This window comes from Thunnus thynnus, chromosome 19 (assembly GCF_963924715.1).
Source record: "Thunnus thynnus chromosome 19, fThuThy2.1, whole genome shotgun sequence".
Taxonomy (NCBI): domain Eukaryota; kingdom Metazoa; phylum Chordata; class Actinopteri; order Scombriformes; family Scombridae; genus Thunnus; species Thunnus thynnus.
The window spans coordinates 8,372,517-8,391,546 of NC_089535.1; the positions used below are offsets into that span (position 1 = coordinate 8,372,517).

General features: G+C 39.4%; 3 protein-coding genes across 4 annotated transcripts; 2 read left to right on the forward strand and 1 right to left on the reverse strand.

The window, feature by feature from the left end:
* The first annotated feature begins 293 nt into the window (after positions 1 to 293).
* On the forward strand, positions 294 to 7,160 carry hexb (hexosaminidase B (beta polypeptide)). 2 transcript variants are annotated; one of them, XM_067575374.1, is made up of 14 exons: positions 294 to 648; positions 766 to 917; positions 1,486 to 1,551; positions 2,456 to 2,502; positions 2,635 to 2,745; positions 2,835 to 2,936; positions 3,492 to 3,624; positions 3,780 to 3,960; positions 4,046 to 4,132; positions 4,229 to 4,301; positions 5,810 to 5,990; positions 6,434 to 6,524; positions 6,630 to 6,734; positions 6,834 to 7,160. In XM_067575374.1, exons 1-14 carry the CDS (start codon positions 374 to 376, stop codon positions 6,895 to 6,897), a joined length of 1,668 nt encoding a protein of 555 aa, XP_067431475.1. In that variant the 5' UTR covers positions 294 to 373; the 3' UTR covers positions 6,898 to 7,160. The 2 variants fall into 2 exon arrangements, with proteins under 2 accessions (XP_067431475.1, XP_067431476.1); XM_067575375.1 differs by lacking the exon at positions 5,810 to 5,990 and adding an exon at positions 4,971 to 5,145 and having other exon boundaries at positions 295 to 648.
* A 31-nt stretch (positions 7,161 to 7,191) lies between these two features.
* On the reverse strand, positions 7,192 to 14,809 carry gfm2 (GTP dependent ribosome recycling factor mitochondrial 2). The gene is made up of 20 exons (XM_067575373.1): positions 14,521 to 14,809; positions 14,349 to 14,430; positions 13,381 to 13,426; positions 13,189 to 13,286; positions 12,953 to 13,078; positions 12,770 to 12,858; positions 12,570 to 12,658; positions 12,419 to 12,479; positions 11,652 to 11,837; positions 11,465 to 11,545; positions 11,204 to 11,352; positions 10,142 to 10,282; positions 9,931 to 10,030; positions 9,648 to 9,834; positions 9,469 to 9,545; positions 9,237 to 9,375; positions 8,954 to 9,139; positions 8,521 to 8,636; positions 7,630 to 7,812; positions 7,192 to 7,538 (listed from the first exon to the last, which is right to left on the reverse strand). The coding sequence occupies exons 1-20, from the start codon at positions 14,527 to 14,529 to the stop codon at positions 7,410 to 7,412; spliced, it is 2,274 nt and encodes a 757-aa protein (XP_067431474.1). The 5' UTR covers positions 14,530 to 14,809; the 3' UTR covers positions 7,192 to 7,409.
* A 435-nt stretch (positions 14,810 to 15,244) lies between these two features.
* nsa2 (NSA2 ribosome biogenesis homolog (S. cerevisiae)) lies at positions 15,245 to 18,760 on the forward strand. The gene is made up of 6 exons (XM_067575376.1): positions 15,245 to 15,402; positions 17,197 to 17,384; positions 17,481 to 17,631; positions 17,742 to 17,921; positions 18,036 to 18,228; positions 18,455 to 18,760. The coding sequence occupies exons 1-6, from the start codon at positions 15,400 to 15,402 to the stop codon at positions 18,520 to 18,522; spliced, it is 783 nt and encodes a 260-aa protein (XP_067431477.1). The 5' UTR covers positions 15,245 to 15,399; the 3' UTR covers positions 18,523 to 18,760.
* Positions 18,761 to 19,030: the final 270 nt, after the last annotated feature.

Here is a 19,030-nt window from a genome sequence, read left to right on the forward strand (position 1 = left end):
ATTTCATGGTGAAGTGTAGTGTTAGAGAGTGGGGACGGGCTGAAATCCTATTTTTTAGGTAGTCTTTTAGGTAGTTTTTATTAAGGTTTTACATGGTGTGTCTTCAAATTGCAATTAGGAGAGAGTGCAGGACACTTTGCTTGATAATATAATGTATTATACAGATCATTTTTCATGCATATTTATGCATGTAACGTCCTGGGGACGGAAAAGGCACCAATTCGGCGGCCCAACAATAACAAACAGTAGAGGGCAGCAAATGCCATTGTAGCGTCTAGTTTGACTAATCGAAAGAAGAAGAAGAAGACTTTCACATGACACCCCGCTCACTCCTTATAATGCTGCTATCTGCTCACCAGGTCTTGTGACACAGATGTCTTCCATCAACATGACGGCTTCTCTGAAGTTTGCGGCGCTGTTGCTGGTCTTTTCCGCTTGCCGGGGGTTTCAGTACAACGACGTCGACATCGATGAAGAGGCTGAGCTCGTAGCTCAGCCTTCAAAATACGGTTCACTGTGGCCTCTTCCGCAGAAAGTGCAGATCTCAGAGGTTTCATTCAAGTTGACCAGCATCACCTTTAAAATAGTTGATGCCAAAGCCTCATCCGCTGGCCCGAGCTGTGGCCTCCTTCAGGACGCCTACAGGAGGTAAGGAGCTGGATTTCATTTAGCTTCTCTTTCTGTCTTTGTTATACGAAAACAACGCGTTGTGCTGCATTCAGGGACCGGCAGGATAAACAAGGTGTCACCTGTCTCAATCAACAGGTATTATGAGTATATGTTTGGAGGTGCTAAAAGGCAGGGGCCGAGCAAAAGCAGGCGAGCAGGTCCATCTGAGGTGACAGAGCTGCAGGTGTGGATCACATCACCTGACGCTGAGTGTGACGGTTATCCCGGTCTGACTTCTGACGAGTCATGTGAGTGTCTTCACTTCCCTATTCTGAGTTGATCAATATTACTCTGGTACTTCTGCAGAAGTGAAAGATGCATGCTGTTATCTGCAGCAGACTAATTATAATGTTCATCTATTGCTATTTAAGGCTTTTTGCAGTGGTGAACAAAGCTCTCAGATCCTTTATTTAAGTAAAAGCAGAAACACTGTTGTCTAAAAATACTCAATTACAAGTAAAAGTCATGAATTTTAAATGTTACGTGAGTAAACATACAGAAGAAGAAGAAGAGAAAGTACTCGTTATGCAGACTTATATTATTATAGTGTATAATATTGTTTGTTTCTATCACTAACAAATACATGTGAGGTAGATTAATAGTGAAAGTACTGCATTATTCTATATTATATATAAGTGTACACTTTATATAGCACCTTTCACACAAAGTGCATAACACATTTGTTTTTAAAAGAAAATAAAAGAGCAACAATTTAAACAACAGTTAGAATATTTAAATATATTATATATTCTGTGCTATATAATAACCACCTGTTCAGCTGTGATGACATACGTGCACAACTGTTTGTGTCCACAGATGAACTGTCCGTGGATCAGCCGTATGCTGTACTGAAAGCACCAAAGGTCTGGGGAGCCCTGCATGGTAGGATATTTTTGCATGTTATTTCACAATATCAAAGCAAACTCTGCATTTGAGCTGCAACTAGCTCTCATTTCCTTTATCAATTAATCTGTTGATAATGTTTCGAGAAATCCAGTTATCATTCGGTCTATCAGATATCCGAAAAATAAGGGAGGAAGGACCTTCACGATTAATCTGAAGCCCGAGATGATATCTTTTAAAATGCTTTTTTTTTTTCCTGTTCAACCAGTAGAACCCAAAGATACTCAATTTACAATGATATAAAACAGAGAATATAGTCTCACAATTAAGAAGCTGGAACTTTTACTTGATAATTAGCTTGAAGGAATAATTCAATATTTTGTCAAATGTTCACTTTCTTGCTGAGAGTCAGATGAGAAGACTCCACTTTCATGTCCATACGGTAAATATGAAGCAGCCAGGAGACATTTAGCTCCGCTTAGCTTAGTATTAAAAACTGGAAATGGGGAAACAACTAGCCTGTCTATGTCTAAAGGTAACAAAATCCACCTACCAGCACCTCTGAAGCTCTCTAATCAACATTTGATATCCTGTTTGTTAAACTGAAAAAAAGATACAAGATAGATAAGAATATTTACCAAAATGTCAAAATATTGTTTTAAATGATTATCAAAGTTACGATATGTGCTTTCAAAATTTATTTTGCTGGAAAAAAAGAATGAAATGAGTCTGATGTGATGTTGCACTTTGTTTTGAACTGCAGTGCAAAATCGCTGTCATGGCCTTTAACTGTGTGTGTTTATTATGTGGAACTTTGCCCACATATCAAGTAGGTCATCATGACAACTTAATTGTATGGTATCATAAAAACATCCCAGATGCATCATCTCTCTGTACATGATTTTGCATTGCAAAATTATTTTCCATGTTTTGTTTTTTTTAGGTCTGGAAACTTTCAGCCAGTTGGTGTATGAAGATGAATATGGAGCTGTAAGTGAAGAACAACATGATTGTGTTTAACTTTGTAATCATAATGAGGACATTTTCATGTGCTTAAGATTTAAAATGGGTCATCTGTATGTAAGCTAGGTTTTTAACTCGAGCTGATTTGTGTCTTTTCAGAAAAGCATCAATTCAACCACAGTCAGCGACTTCCCCAGATTTGCACATAGAGGCATCTTACTGGACAGCTCTCGGCACTTCTTGCCCATTAAAGTCATCTTGGCTAATCTGGTACGTTAGTAAGACCTTCTTATTTTGTTCTCTCATTTTTAATTTAATGTACCTTTTTTTAAATATTTTTACTTGGTTCATTCATACAGGAAACGATGGCAATGAACAAGTTCAATGTTTTCCACTGGCACATCGTCGATGATCCATCCTTCCCTTATCTGAGCCGAACGTTCCCACAGCTGAGTCAGCAGGTGAGTAAGACTGGTTATTGGTGTTAAAGAGGACATAACAGCTCTCCTGCAACATCTTTGCATGATTTACAGAAAAAAACTACTTATTTATCTTATACTGGCTCTTTATGCATCCCCTCAGTTCAGCCTCTGTCTGAAACAGGCCGTTTTAGCTCCTGTCTCTTTAAGAGCCCCCTCCCAATGAGCCCAGATGAGGCTACATAAACAAGCAGTAATGGCAGGATTTTACTTCTTTTTCTCATTCTGAACTCAAAATGGAAACTTCTCAAATACATCTGTACATATTTGAGCCCAAATCCAGTCCGAAATATGCAAGTGGACACACCGACAGCCTTTTAGAGATCATTTTTATATGGTTTCACCTCAAGTTTTGGAACTTTGACCATGTTTAACATAGACATCCGACATTATAACAGTATATAAATGACAGAAAAATCACAAAAAGCATGTGATGATCCCTTTTTTAAATCTCAGAAAAGACAATTAGTTTTTCATAAGAGGACATTGTATTTGTCACAGTCCATCAGACGAGCGTGTTCATTCAACTGTTCACAGGGAGCTTACCATCCATACACACACGTGTATACACCTGCTGACGTGAAGATGGTTATTGAGTTTGCTCGTCTGAGAGGCATTCGGGTCATCCCAGAGTTCGACACTCCAGGACACACACAGTCTTGGGGCAAAGGTGAGTTTTGTAAAATGTAGATGGAGAGAAATGTTGTTTTATTCTTCTAAAATTAGATTTGGAATCATTCAGCAATTTTATGTCTGATATTATAATAATAATAATAATAATAAAGGATGAAAATTGAACATCTACTCGACTTGTTTGCCTCTCAGGACAGGCAGATCTGCTCACACCCTGTTACTCTGGCTCCACGCCCTCTGGCACCTTCGGACCCGTCAACCCCATTCTGAACACCACGTATGACTTCATGAAGCAGTTCTTCAAGGAGATCAGCGCCGTGTTCCCTGATGCCTACGTTCATCTGGGAGGTGACGAGGTGGACTTCACCTGCTGGTGAGACTGTGTGCACAATGTCAAAATCTTCTCCTCATCATTAAAGATTAGACGGTAGTTAATATTGTCTTCTGTTTTTGTTCAGGAAATCCAACCCAGACATTCAGAGGTTCATGGAACAGCATGGCTTTGAACAAGACTACAGCAAACTGGAATCGTTCTATATCCAAAGGTGTGTTGCTCATTTAGATTCAAGTGTGCTGTTTGTTCCTTAATTAAAAGAGAAGGAAGTTGATTTTCTTTTTCACCTTTTTTTCTGATCTGATAGACTCTTGGATATCGTCACCGCTACCAAGAAGGGCTACGTGATCTGGCAGGAGGTCTTTGACAATGGTGTTAAGGTAACTGAGGAGAAATGGCGTGTAATGCTAAACTAATGAAGTTATTTCCATATTACAGTTAAGAATAAAGGATTTTTATAGGCTAACTAGACCAAGATGTCAAAATGTGAGTATTTGAATGAGTGCTTTATCACAATTTATATGTCATGTCTGTTTAAGATGATGCCATGGTTTTGATTTTTGTTTCAGTTGTTTTAAGATTTATTTAAATAATTTTTGTTTTTTTATCCTGTTATTTGCTTTCTTGCTGAATGTTAGATAAAAAGATTGATACCACTCCTGTCTGTACACTATGAACTTGAAGATACCATCAGCAGGTGCTTAGTTTAGCGTAGCTTAGCACAAAGACTGGAAACGGGGGGAAACGGCTAGCCTCATTCTGTCCAACTTGCCTACCAGCACCTCCGAAGGTCTAGCATTAACTTGTTAGGTCTTGCTTGTTTAATCTAAACAAAAACAAAAACTATAAAAGACACATTGTGTACTTTCCAGTCTGTATGCTAACTTAAGCTAACCAGCTGCTAGCGGTAGCTTCTTATTTACTGCAGACATGAGACAGATATCAATCTTCTCATTTAACTCTCGGTAAGAAAGCAAATAAGCATGTTTCCCAAAATGTCGAACTCGTGTTATATCTAAGTCCATTAGCTTGGCTTGTAACTATTCCAGCTAAAGTCAGACACAGTAGTGCATGTGTGGATCGGCAGCGAGACTAATGAGGAGATGCGCAAGGTGACGGCAGCAGGATACACCACCATCCTCTCCGCCCCATGGTACCTAGATTACATTAGCTACGCACAGGACTGGCAGAAGTACTACAAGGTTGAGCCGCTCAACTTCGACGGTCAGTTTTCATAAAAAATAATGTCTTATTCTAAATCACATCATTTGGTATGGGAAAACTTTTATCTTGCACAATTTGTTGAGGCAAAAAAAAAAACAATACAGGATTTTGTTCAACAGGCTTACGCTTGAAAAGTGCACAGTTGTGACAAGGCAAGAGAGTCAGCATCAGAAATGAACATGGGGCAGAGTGGTTGGTGGTTTCAGATGTGTTTTTTTTTCTTTTTTTTCTTGGGTTGATGTAATTCACCACTGTGGAGGATCAATCCTGGTGTATTTGGGGAAAATAAAACAAGAAACAATTAAATTCTCAATTTCAAATGAGAAATAAATAAATAAAATTAATAAAAATAATGTCACATGGAAAAACATTGCACACAGCAAGAATGTCTTGGGTTCAAATCCGACAGCAAATACGTCAGAGTTGGTCCTCCATACAGCTGGACCTAGTCGGACTGAACCTTGTTTTGGTTTGTTTGTTTGTTTGTTTTAAACTTCTTTAGGAAAGTCACTGTGCAGATCATGTGACATGATGTTGAGCACATAATAATAAGGGATATACACAGTAGGCAGAAACTTCTGCTCTGACATTTTTGACTTCGGTCTGCCCCCGTTTTTCTTTTTAATCTTGCTGAGACATGTATGTATGTATGTGTGCTGTGTAGCTGAAACCAGACACACTTATCCACGTCTGGAAAGGAAACCAGCAGCAATACCAGAATGAGATGGCAAATGTTACAGCATCAGGGTACCAGACCCTGCTGTCCACTCCCTGGTACCTGAACCGTATCTCCTACGGCCAGGACTGGCAGGGACATTACAAGGCCGACCCGCAGGATTTCAAGGGTTTGTGTCTGCATTATTGATTTGTTTGCTCTGCGAGAAAACAGGTTTGTTTTTTTGTTTTTTTGCTGACTCATTTTTAGTGGTCATTTGTTATCCAACATTGTTTCATTTCTTCTTTGTTGGACTTTGCCTCACTCATATCATTGTTTTATTGCTGTGTTGTTGGCCTGACTCAGATTTTATTACCTTCCTTTTGGACTCTTGACATAGATATGAAATATCATGGTCACTCCTGTGCAAATATGTGTAAGCCTGTTGAATGAAAACAATGGAAAATATCTAAATATTTAATTATTAGAGGGGAGAAAAAATGACTGTATAATTGCAATTCAGTTAAATTAAACATTTACTTTTCTTTTTATCACTCCAGTCCAGTGGAGTTAAGATACACTGGATGTTGCTTGTTCTTCTTTATCTCATCATACAATAAATTTTTAAAACAGGAACTGAAGAACAGAAGAAGCTTGTGATCGGCGGAGAGGCCTGTTTGTGGGGAGAGTATGTGGACGCCACCAACCTGACACCCAGACTTTGGTAAGACTCATGTGATTCTAATATAAACTCTTATCAGAAAATTAGTGTATTTTGAACCTTGACACATCACATGATGGATTTTTCCTTGTCTTCTGTCATTCCCAGGCCTCGTGCCAGTGCTGTGGCAGAGCGGCTATGGAGCGCCAAGGATGTGACGGACATCAGTGACGCCTACAACAGACTGTCCATGCACCGCTGTCGTATGGTTGAGTAAGTATCTAAAGTTATTAATTTGCATCTACATCAATGCTAGTCTGCATAGATCCAACGTATCTACATCATAATAACGTATTTCTTTTCTTATCTAAGGCGTGGGATCCCAGCTGAGCCCTTGTTTTCCAGCTACTGTCCCCGTGAGTACAAGGGTTTCTGAGAACACTCGTCATCCGCTGCAGAGAAAGGGAAAAATGCATACACTATCAACTCCATGCTTGTATTTTAAAACAGATATCAAATGAACTGCCTTTGTAGAGATATCACCGTACTGTGCATGTGCCCTGAGACACATCATCCTTTTTAAATCTACTCTACAGAACTCTCGATGACATCAAATGCCATAAAAACCGTGAATCTATGAATGCACTCTTTTTTAAATGTTTATATAAGTGATTGTGAATAAAAAAAATGTTAAAATTTTATCAAAGTCTGGTGTTTTGATACTCAAAAAAACAGATGAAATAATTTATTTTGCATCCAACCAATAACATGGTACATTATCTGTATTGTCATCTGTGTCCTGCAGTAGATATTCACACTATAAATTACAGCTTAATCAGATTACTTATCAATAGTCTGTAAAAGTCTGTTTGGCTAATAGCCATGCCTCTGTCTCAGAAGGCCATTAGTCCCATTGCTGATCAGTTACACAGTGTTGAGAACGAGGGATCACAGTAGACCAGACATTCTTTTGAGGAGGGTGTTTTGGTCCTGTGGGTTCATGGCCTCATAGGTGTCCAGCTCCAGGGAGAAGGTGGCGTTGCCGGATGTCAGTGTTCGCAGGATGGTGGAGTAGCCCTTTTGAATAATAGATAATTTTCAGGGTGATGCATAACACCAAAAGCAACAGCAGACAAAACGTTTCGTTCAGATGTTATCTTCAACTCACCATCATCTCAGCCAGCGGCACAGTTGCGAGCAGCACCTTGTTGTCATGACGACTCTGGATGTCTCTGACCGTTCCTCGTCTTTGGGCCAAGTCCCCCAGCACAGAGCCGAGGTGTTCCTCTCCGACTGTCACCTCCATTGACATCACAGGCTCCAGGACCTGCCCTCCTCCTAGCCTCAGGGCCTGTGTCAGGCAGTAACAGAAGTGTGACTTATCTATTATTTTTCTTATTGTCAGCAAATCTCACACGCAGAACCAAACCAACGATGAAGTGATCCAACTGATAAGTGTGTGTTTTGTCCAAAGCTTGATAAATCTTATTCCTCTCTGCCGTAGACCTCCGTTGTTCAAAAACGTGAATAGGAGTTTGGGCAGATTAGTTTGTTTAGAAACGGCTCCAAAGACTAATAACAGCGATCACGTTTTCAGTCTCCGGGGAGTAGTTCTGTGTAAGGCAGATGCCATTGAATATGCGCGGGAAGGTGGTTAAGTTTCCAGCGCATCCCTAGCTTGTTGTGCTACATATCACAGTCTCTTGACTTTTAAGTTCTTTATAATGTGCAGTGGCGTTTGCTGCTCCTCTGGAGACTGAAAATGGGATCTCAGTCTTGGAGCACTTTCTAAAAATGACCAAACTCTTCAGGGCCAAGGAACATGTCACCCAGTGCAGCGGTTTTTGGCGCTTATTGATGTAGCTTTAATAGTTTTTGGACAACAACAGAGGTCTACGGCACAGAGGAATAAGATATGTCAGGCACAATATTTATAAATAGAATCAATTCATTGTTGGTTTGACTCTGCACATGAGATTTGCTGACAATCACCAGTCATACTGTATCCTTTAATAACCCTGTAGTTTCCAGTAAAGGCATTGAACTCATGATGGTTTACCTTCAGCATGCAACGAGACACGCAGGCGGACACCATGGCTGGAGATGTTCCTGATTCCATGTTGACACTTTGAATCAGTGTAGATACACCCTGCACAGGGTAGCCTAGCAACGGACCTAAAGGTGGAAGCAGGTACAGAAATGAACCCTGTTACTTCTTACAATACAATCTGGCAATACATGAAGGGCGGGATAGGTTTACTCCCACAGTTCCTTCTTTAAAGACCCTGAAAACCTGTTTTCTACTATAAATAATTGTCTGCCAGAATAGTTTTGATTATTTGAAGAGGTCAAAACTCCAGCAACACTTTAGAAACTTGAATTGTGATTGTTGTTAATTTAGTCATCCATATTTCATGTCGGAGAGAAATACTTCTGCTTTGGGTTTTCAGGGACTTTACAGAAGAGAAGGAATGAGTTTTGCTCAATGTTACCTTGGAGATATGAGCTGTGCACTCCATTCTCTACTGCCTCTTTCACTTCTGTTGATAACTGCCCATCAATTTCCTCTGTGAATGCTAATTCACATGAACCACTGGTAGAGAAGACCTTAAGAGGTCTGACGGCCAGCTCCACTGTCACAACATGTCTTCTGTCCCCAACTGTCCGATCCAACGTATCTACATCATAAGTAAATCAGGAAAATCCAATTACAGTATGTAGTCAACAATAATTATCTCTCCCCTCACCCATAACCTAATGTGCAGACTGTTTTACCTGTAGTAGAGACCTCATGGAGAATAGTCTCCCTATAAGCCACCTGTAGTGGTCCAAGGTGAGTCTCAATGCCATACTCTCTTCTGATTCGATCATGGATGATCTCAATGTGCAACTCTCCCATCCCACACAAAATGGTCTGAGGGCGGATATGCAGAAAGACATTTAGTTGACTCATTGTGACATATGCTCTGAGTAAAGAAAGTCCCAGCTAATCCAATGATGGTATTACCTGCCCAGAATCAGGGTCAACCCTGACTTTAAGGCTGGGGTCTTCTCTCTGGAGGCAGTTCAGTGCATTCTCAAGGTCTTTCAGGAAGAAAAAATAGCATGTGTGAGTGACTACAAGGTTGCTGAAGCACAGTTAAGCTCTAACGCATGAGTAACAAAGCTATAATCACTGTCACTGACCAGCCTGTTTGGCCATGGTGGGCGGTTCTATGGTGCAGAAGAAGACAGGATCAGGGACCTCCACCCCTGAAAGGACCACGCTAGCATGTTCCCCGCGCTTCTTCCCCGTCCCGCCGTCATTTTGGGCTCGACGGGCTGCAGCTGCTGCTGAAGCTTTGGATGACACAATGGTGTCCCCTGTTACGGTCTTAAAAGTGGAAAACATACAACGTAAATAACCTTTTGATGGGGAAAGTCTTCAAAATAGCAAATAAGGAATAAGCTGTATGATGGTGTAAAGTACCTGCTTGAGTCCAACAGTCAGAGCGATGTTTCCCGCTGTCATCGAGGGGATTTCTACATGTTGATCAGCAAACGGCACCAGCAGCCTGCTCATCCTCTCACTAGACAACATGGCCAAAAAGTAATTAAAGTTCTGACATATCATAATACTGATTCTGACCAAAACTGATTAGCATGATGGCAATATACTGCTGGAGGTCAGGGGAACATACGTGTTGTTCCTGTTGATGTTATGGACAGCTGTCTGTGGTTTCAGAGTACCAGAGTAGATCCTAAGAAAAACCAGAGGACCACGCTGCTTGTCATGGAGAACCTTGAAGGCCAGAGCACATAAGTCGTCCTTGTACCACCGCCTGCAGGATGAAGAATGATGAACAGAGCTTACAGGGTTAAAGCAAACAGTAAGACAGCAGTGATCAAACATATATAGGAACATATTTTCAGTAGTGCGGCAAAGTTCCTTGAGGTAGATGAACTTAAAGGACAATTCCAGCATGATTTGATTACATTTTTATACATTTTCCATCCTTATAACATTAATTTGTGAGCAACTTTTTTGCACCACAGTAGAAGACGTGTAAATCAGGATCATTCATACCCCTTATATTCCAAGCGACGAAGCAAAGAAACTACTCCACAGACCTCAAATTCAGTCAGAATAGATGAAAAGCCTGCAGCCAAATTTAATAAAGTTGTATTAAAGATCACTAACTCCTACCTATAGAATTTTACAGTCATAATGTAAATATTCAAAAACACAAATGCACAAATAAGTGCAATAGTAACAATAACTGATAATCTCTGTGGTTGATCAGGCAAATTAGGCTAAATAGCCTATAAACAATAAACTGTAACATAGCGAATCAAAAATGAATGAATAATCAATTAACTAAAAATAAGTTTTACAGACAATAAACCTTTGTGAGTAGGATAAATCATCCTTAGTTGAACACATGTGATTATACGTGTCCGTCAAAGACACTTTGAGCAGACATCCTGCTCTTTTTATCATTTAGTTATGACTTGACATAGTTGTCAGATCACACACTCCAACGAATGCTGTTGCCTAGGAACATAAAATGTTTAGATATAAACCGTGTGGAAATAAATGCATTTCATATATAGGTCAGTTTTACCCCGTGGCGGTTCTAGTGTTAAAACTAATCGTTTAGTATTGGAATGCAGAACCAGGACTAAAATTTCAATCATGTTGGACTTGTCCTTTAACTCTGTGTCATAACAGCTCTGGTATGAGTCAGTAAGAGTTCACTCACACCAGGTCATGATGCCTCTCGTTGGGGGCAGGCAGGTAGGCAGTGATGGCATCTAAGAGAGGCTGAACACCTTTGTTTCTCAAAGAGCTCCCACAGAGTACTGGGACACCTTTACGGGCCAGAGTCAGCCGCCGCACAGCCTCCTGGAGCTGAAGACACATTCAACACTGTTTAGTCTGCATTCACAACTGTGCTACTTTATAGGTTTATATATATATATATATATATATATATATATATATATATATATATGAGACTTACTTTGATGGAAGGAACAGCATCAAAATTCTCACTAAAATCAGTCAGCAACAGTTCAGCAAACTCATCATCCAGATCAGCAACCTGTGATTGAGAAGAGAAATATAAACTTTGTAACATCCCAACACTACTAGACATGCTATGTATAAATATTTCTGACTCTGTTGAAATGTTATGAACCGTTATTTACCTGCTCAATTAAAGCTGTCCTGGCCTCACTGACCTCCTGCAGGAGTTCCGGTTCATCCGACTGGTCGAGATGTTTGATTTCAAATACGCGCCCATCATCACCCGCAGATCTTAGCTTCCACATCAGCTTCTGGTTCGTTAACAAGTCGACCACACCGGTGAAGTTCTTGCCACTGCCGACAGGAATCTATGAAACAGGTTGTTTTTTACATAGTGACACACATTTATTACCCTCTTTGTATAGTTTGCTTTTCAATTGAATTATTACAAATTATACAATAAAATTAATTTAGACTTTTTTTTTATAACTTGTTATAAACCATTCATCAGTGAACTAATCATCACAGCTTTATCTACCTGTATTCTTCTCTATTTAAATGCTACCTCAGTACTAATTTCAGTTAGAGCTGCAGCAAATGATGATTTTCATTATCGATTAATCTGCCAATTATTTTCTTGATTGTTTTCTCTATAAAATGTCAAAAATAGGGAAAAATGATTGTTCATCATGTACGACTCATACAAACTTCAAATCATGAGATTCAAGGAGCTACAACCAATTTTTTGCATTTTTGCTTAAAAAAAATCCTATTCAATAGTCAAAATAGTTGCTTATTAATGATCTGTCAATCGACTAAATGATTAGTTGACTAACTGCTGCATCTCTAATGTCTGTCATTAGAAGGTAATATCTTCAATGGCGTGTAATATTTACCTTTCATCAAGAGAGTCAACCAGTTTTTTCATGTTCTTTTTCTAAAGGCCTACCTGGAGGAGAACTGGATTGGCTTTCAACTTCTGTCTTATGCTCTCAATGGAAAAACTTAAGCTGAGAGAAAAAAAAAGACAGTTTTCAGTTGAATATTTAAAAAAAAAAAAAAAAAGTAACAAAACACTTGTATGGGTTGGAGTCACTCACTTCGCTGCAGGCTTATCCATCTTATTCAGGAAACAAACACAGGGAACGTGGTGCTTCTCGGCTTGTCTCCACACGGTCAGAGTCTGAGCCTGTTGGTGTTACCAAGGCGACAGAGGCGACTGTGTTCAGAGGGCACCGAATTATATAACAAAGTACATTTTTAAATTAAGAAAGAAGCAGTTTGAAAGCTGTGTTCTGACCTCAACGCCAGCAGAGGCATCAAACACCGCGACAGCCCCGTCGAGAACACGAAGGGCCCGCTCCACCTCGAGAGTGAAGTCAACATGACCTGTAACCACACACACACACAGTATATGAGTAGCTGCTTCTTCTCCTTTCCATTGCGTTGTTTTATTCTCACATTTTTGTCAGAATACTTCTACCTGGTGTGTCTATAAGGTTTATTCTATGGCTTTTCCAATCAAAGGTGACTGCTGCTGACTGTATGGTGATACCGCGCTCCCTCTCCTGAGCCATAAAGTCTGTGACTGTATCACCATCGTCCACATCTGGAAGCGACAGAGTGACAGAAATAAACTGAGAGACAGAAAAGAACCGGTAATCCATGCGTAATTAAGAAGTAACAATGTCCGCATCTTGTCTTCACCGTCGTACACACCTCCTAGTGCTCTCGTATAACCGGAGTAATAAAGCATCCTCTCTGTGGTTGTCGTCTTCCCTGCGTCGATGTGGGCCATGATGCCGATGTTTCGGATCCTGCAGATACAGTGTGCAAGTTAATATGAGTCCAAGAACACAGCTGAATGTTCAGAGCATTTGAAAGACGCTATCGCAGAATGTAATCACTTACTTGGATATATCAGGGTTGACCACAGCCCGCAATGATTTGACATCATCTGTGAAAGTGAACATGGAGCACAATAATTATGATATGACTGAATCACGGATACGTTTCTATTACTGACTATATTATCCATCATCTTATTGATTAAAGGATTAAGTATTTAGTCATTAGAATGTCAAAGATAATGACTAATGTACTAGTTACAAGAGCCCAAAGTGGAGTTTTAAAACTTAATTTCAAATTTAGTTTCAAGTTTAATTTTTGAGTTTCAAATTTCATTTTTGACCTTGGAAACAGCAGTCGACAAAACTAATTCCATTAAGTGGCTGTTCTGGAGCTTTCAGTCATCTCATATGATCTTCATTAGCAAACAGACTTATGATCACTTATTTGATCTTCTTCAGATAAGCACTCAGAAAAAAATTAAAATTTTTCTACATTCCCACCAAAACAGGGCAAACGCCATCTGCTGATGAAGATCATGTGATATGATCAAGAGCTCAGCTACTAAATGGACCCTCAGGTGGTGAGATTGTTTGATCAACAAAATATGATTTATAATGATGGCAAAACCCCACAAATATCTGTAATCATTTATAGCATACAGCATTTATACTTGATGAATGATTGAATCCAATAATTGATTACCAATATTGGGAATCAGCACATTTCCTGTTGCTTGAATAATCAATTAATCAACTAATTAAAGCCTGTGGTGTGTGTATGTGCTATGTGCTGTGATCTACAATCACCAAGCACTTTATTAGGAACACCTGTGCAATCCACCACAACAGCTCTGCCATAAATTCTACTTCTACAAAGCTTATACATTTTCAATTTTTGTTGACATTGTCAGAAAGGTGATAATTCTACTTTATGTTTATTATTGACACCACCACCTTACTCTAACAATGTCAACAAAAACTGGAAAATGTATAAAGTTATTTTGATTTTTTTGGATAAAAACAACAAACCTGGAAGAAAGCTGTAAGACCTTTTTACATGACAGGTCACTCTCCATCTGCAGCACTGCAGCCCAGCAGTTAAATACCTTCCCTGTGAGAGACAGTGAACGTGTTGTGGAGTCAGCAGGATATTAACTTAATTTATCAGTGACAGCACAAAGTTTGGCAAATTATATCTTACCCAAATCATCCTGCTAAGTGTCCTACTGGCTCAACACGCATATATTAATGTCTGCTCGTCCTCCAGGCTTGTTCCACACAATCAGACAAAGCTTCAGGTGAGCCATAGTGGTGCAAAACGAGTCGGAGTGAAAAGCGTGGACACCAGCAGATCAAGACTTAATTTAACTCAAACTTAAAGCCTTTATGAACATTATAGTGTCCTACAAAGCAGCTTCTGTTTTCACCACTGTCAAAAGTCACGCCTTCACGAGGTACAGCTCCAAAATACATCCCTAGGAACAAGCGTGTGAGGCTTATAGTTCCGAGCATAAACACAAAAGAGGTTCCGTCGACATTTACGATGGTAAAATTGTTTGTTACCTATGTATAAAGTTCAGCAGCACTTATTTACTCAATTCCGATAGATAATGTTATAATGGGAGCCGTAATCGCGGTAAGCTTCTCATTAAAGCGCCAAAGCCGTTCATATAACAAACAGCTTTATTGACACAAGTATAGTTTACAGCACCTTCAGTGTACTATCACGTTGTAAACGTTGTAATAAAAATAAATAAATATCTTGTAAAGCTTACGGTGGTTGCATTAATTTATGTGAAATTTACCATATAGAATCAATAAGTTTACAATTAACTCAATGTTGTATTTATCATGTTCAAAATATTACAACCATAAGACAACATAAATCGAAGCCGGTCACGTTAGACCGACGGACAAACGCTGTACGTTAGGATGACGTATTTCCTCTAAGTATCGGCCTCGGGAAAACAACATCTAAACGACCGAGCCTCAAGAAAAAAACATCAAATATCCTGCGTCTGTACCATCTGTTACCACCATCGACGTATTCATTGTAACTTTTAACTCTTGAAACACAAAAATGGTAAGAATACAACCTTTTTAATGTTGTTATTTGACTTTTATCGAGCAGTTTAACGTGTTAGCATACTGTGCTAGCATTAGCTTCAGCTCACATGTGGCGGCGTGACGTGCTGCTCTGCGCTGGTGTTGTGAATAAAAAGTGTTTATATTGAAACTATTTGACCTCCCTTGTTAGCGAGGCAATTGAAATAATAGGCGTATGAACGTGAAAGTTTGAGTTTTGTGAAAGTTTAGTTAACTTGTTGTTTACTGTCCATATGGCGTGTTCCTCTGCGGGGGTCTGAACCTAAGTTAGTTAAATGTCATGAAAACATCGTCAAAGTATTTAATTTAAAGTGTGAATATGTATTACATTTAGTCTAGTGTTGATCTGATTGATATCTTCCTGTTATACAATTAAGGAATTATGGGTCTCTAAATTTTGACTGAAATGAGAAACTTTAAACCAACTTGATCGACAAGTGGGAGTCGCTGAATTGTTTTTGTTCGTGTTATTGGCATTTGACATGTTTGACAGTCAACCAGACCGGAGTGGAGACTGAATTGTTTATACTTGTAATGCGTTTCTGTTGTTAATATACTTTCCACACGAATAAACTATGGATATATGGGATTTAGGGCTGCGATGAGTAATTATTTTAATCATCAATTAATCTGTCAATATGTTTATTTGATCAATCGTATTTAATTGTTTAGTCTGTCAAAACGTTGTGGGGGAAAAGATGCCCATCACAAGTGACGTCTTCCAAATTGCTTCATTGTCCAAACAGTTTCAAACACGAAGGCATGCAATTTTAGAGCTGCACCAGTTAGGCGATTAATCGATTAGTTGCCAACTATTGGACTGATCGCCAACTATTTTGATAATTGATTAATCTTTTATCAGATATAAATGTGAATATTTTCTGGTTTCTTTAGTCTTCTATGATAGTAACTTAAATATCTTTGGGTTGTGGACTGTTAGTCAGGACAAAACAAGACATCCGAGGTTGTCTTTGATGATTGAGCTTTTTCACCCTTCTCTCCATTTTCTGACATTTTATGGACCAAACAACTAATGAGAAAATAATTGACGGATCAATCATTAATGAAAATAAGCAGCCATATTCAATTTTATGAAATATTTTAGGGCCACTGAAGGAGCCCTGTTTGTCACATTGGATTGGTTTAACACTTATAAACACTAAAAATATAAAACTTGCAAATACAGTCTGATCTATTGGCAGTTTCTCAAACTTCTGTTGTTAAGCAGTAAAGTGTTGGGTCATATTGCTCCTCACTGCAGCTTAGCCAATAAATCAGCTTTTATTAGCTTATTGCAGCTATATCTGTATCAGTGTATATATGTCGGCTAATAAGTAAAAAAATGAATTTCAGCTTAGAAATGTCAAAGATATTTTTGAGAGTTTATAAAATATAGATGGTTTATCTACCAGAAAGCGCTGCACTAACTATAAAATGTCCAACTCAGCACTTACCTCTTGTCTTATCTTTTGTCGTGACCAAGTTCCTCCAGAGAGACAAAGCATTGTGTTAATTTTGTATATAACCTGCTTGTGACTCCACTGGATCAAGGAAGTATTGGTCATGCAATATAATTTTCACATCTACAAATATTTTCTATGCAGCTGTACATATTTAATATCGAAAAAAATGTGTAGTCTACTGTTCTTAGTGTTTCATGCTTTGTTTTTGGAATTGAAGCTGTAGATTTATGCACCAAACCAAATCTGTGCATTTATTACACTTTGTCTTCCAGTTGAATGTAATCGCCTGCTTGTTTTTCCTTTTGTAGCCCCAGAACGAGCATATCGAGTTGCACCGCAAGCGTCACGGCTACCGCCTGGACCACCATGAAAAGAAAAGGAAGAAGGAGAGCCGTGAGGCACACGAGCGGTCCCACAAAGCCAGGAAGATGATCGGTTTGAAGGCCAAACTGTACCACAAACAGAGACACGCCGAGAAGATCCAGATGAAGAAGACGTGAGTATGAAGGGAGGCAGGAAAACTCATGACAATGCTTGTTTTTCTAGCTACGCCCGACTAACAGCCCAAAAATTCTGACTCGTATCTTCGCAGCCTCAAAATGCACGAACAGAGGAAGACCAAGCAGAAGAACGATGACAAGACCCCAGAGGGAGCAGTGCCAGCCTACCTGTTGGACAGAGAGGGGCAGTCTCGTGCTAAAGTCCTCTCCAACATGATCAAACAGAAGAGGAAAGAGAAGGCTGTAAGTATCAGCTGAAATGGTTGTTTAGCCTGAAGATTTCCTGCTTTTGTTAATTTTGTGGTCGTGATATAGAAGTGAGGAAGTAACGTCGTTGGTTATGTCCTCTGTAGGGTAAGTGGGAAGTGCCCCTGCCAAAGGTTCGTGCCCAGGGAGAAACAGAAGTGCTTAAAGTCATCAGAACCGGAAAGAGACAAAAGAAGGCCTGGAAGAGAATGGTCACCAAAGTTTGCTTTGTCGGCGACGGCTTCACCCGTAAACCTCCAAAATACGAGCGTTTCATCAGACCCATGGTAAGATTTTACACTTGAACTTACCTCTTTTTCATCAGGATTAACGTGAACTTGTGCCTTACTGTAGTAAATAAACTAAATAACACGTTTTCTCTCTCCTCATTCTACTTTAAGGGCTTGCGTTTTAAGAAGGCTCACGTCACACATCCAGAGCTGAAGGCCACGTTCTGTCTCCCCATCCTCGGAGTGAAGAAGAACCCTTCCTCGCCACTCTACACGTCTCTAGGAGTCATCACAAAAGGAACAGTCGTCGAAGTCAACGTCAGCGAGCTGGGCTTGGTTACACAAGGAGGAAAAGTTATCTGGGGTGAGTCATCAATTCTGTATAAATCTATATATTCAGTGTATTTAAATGCACTACAGTCATGTGTCTATTCCCTACTTTTGGGAATAATTCAGAATCATTCATCAATGTGAACAAGAAACCCAATTTTCATTAAGCTTAAACAATAACCTGGTTCAAGGAATATAAATACAGATCCTAGCATGCTATGTGTTAATCTTCTAACTAAAATATTTCTTTTATTCCTCAGGTAAATATGCCCAGGTGACAAATAACCCAGAGAACGACGGCTGCATCAATGCAGTTCTGCTGGTATAAGACTCTTGACCATAATACAGACTGTAACTTTTTTTTTTTACACGAGGAAGTATTGATTCCAACAAAGTACACGAGGATGAGACAAGCGATGGGCTTCAAATCACGGTGCTGTCTGGAGGATTGCTGATTGCTGCACTCGGCAACAACTTTAGTAACAGAAGGACACTCGAAGGAAAGGAAACAAACAGGGTGATAACTGTGTCAAATTTGAAATGAATAAACCTGATGTGACACCAGATACGTTTATGTTTGTCTTTTCCTTTTTTGCTCGTAAAGTTCTCCATATTATAAAGAGATGGTTAGGAGGCTTCTCACACAGCAGTTTGGAAGAAAAGTTCCTATTCTACACTGAAAACTCAAACACAACCAAATATCTTAATAGTTCAGGGAGATGTTTCATAAAGAATTTTTGTAAAAACCCTGGATTAAGTGATCAGGAATAAGCTCCTCTGTAGAGTCTAAAAACACAACCAACACATCAAACATGACCCACAATAGACACTGAAGG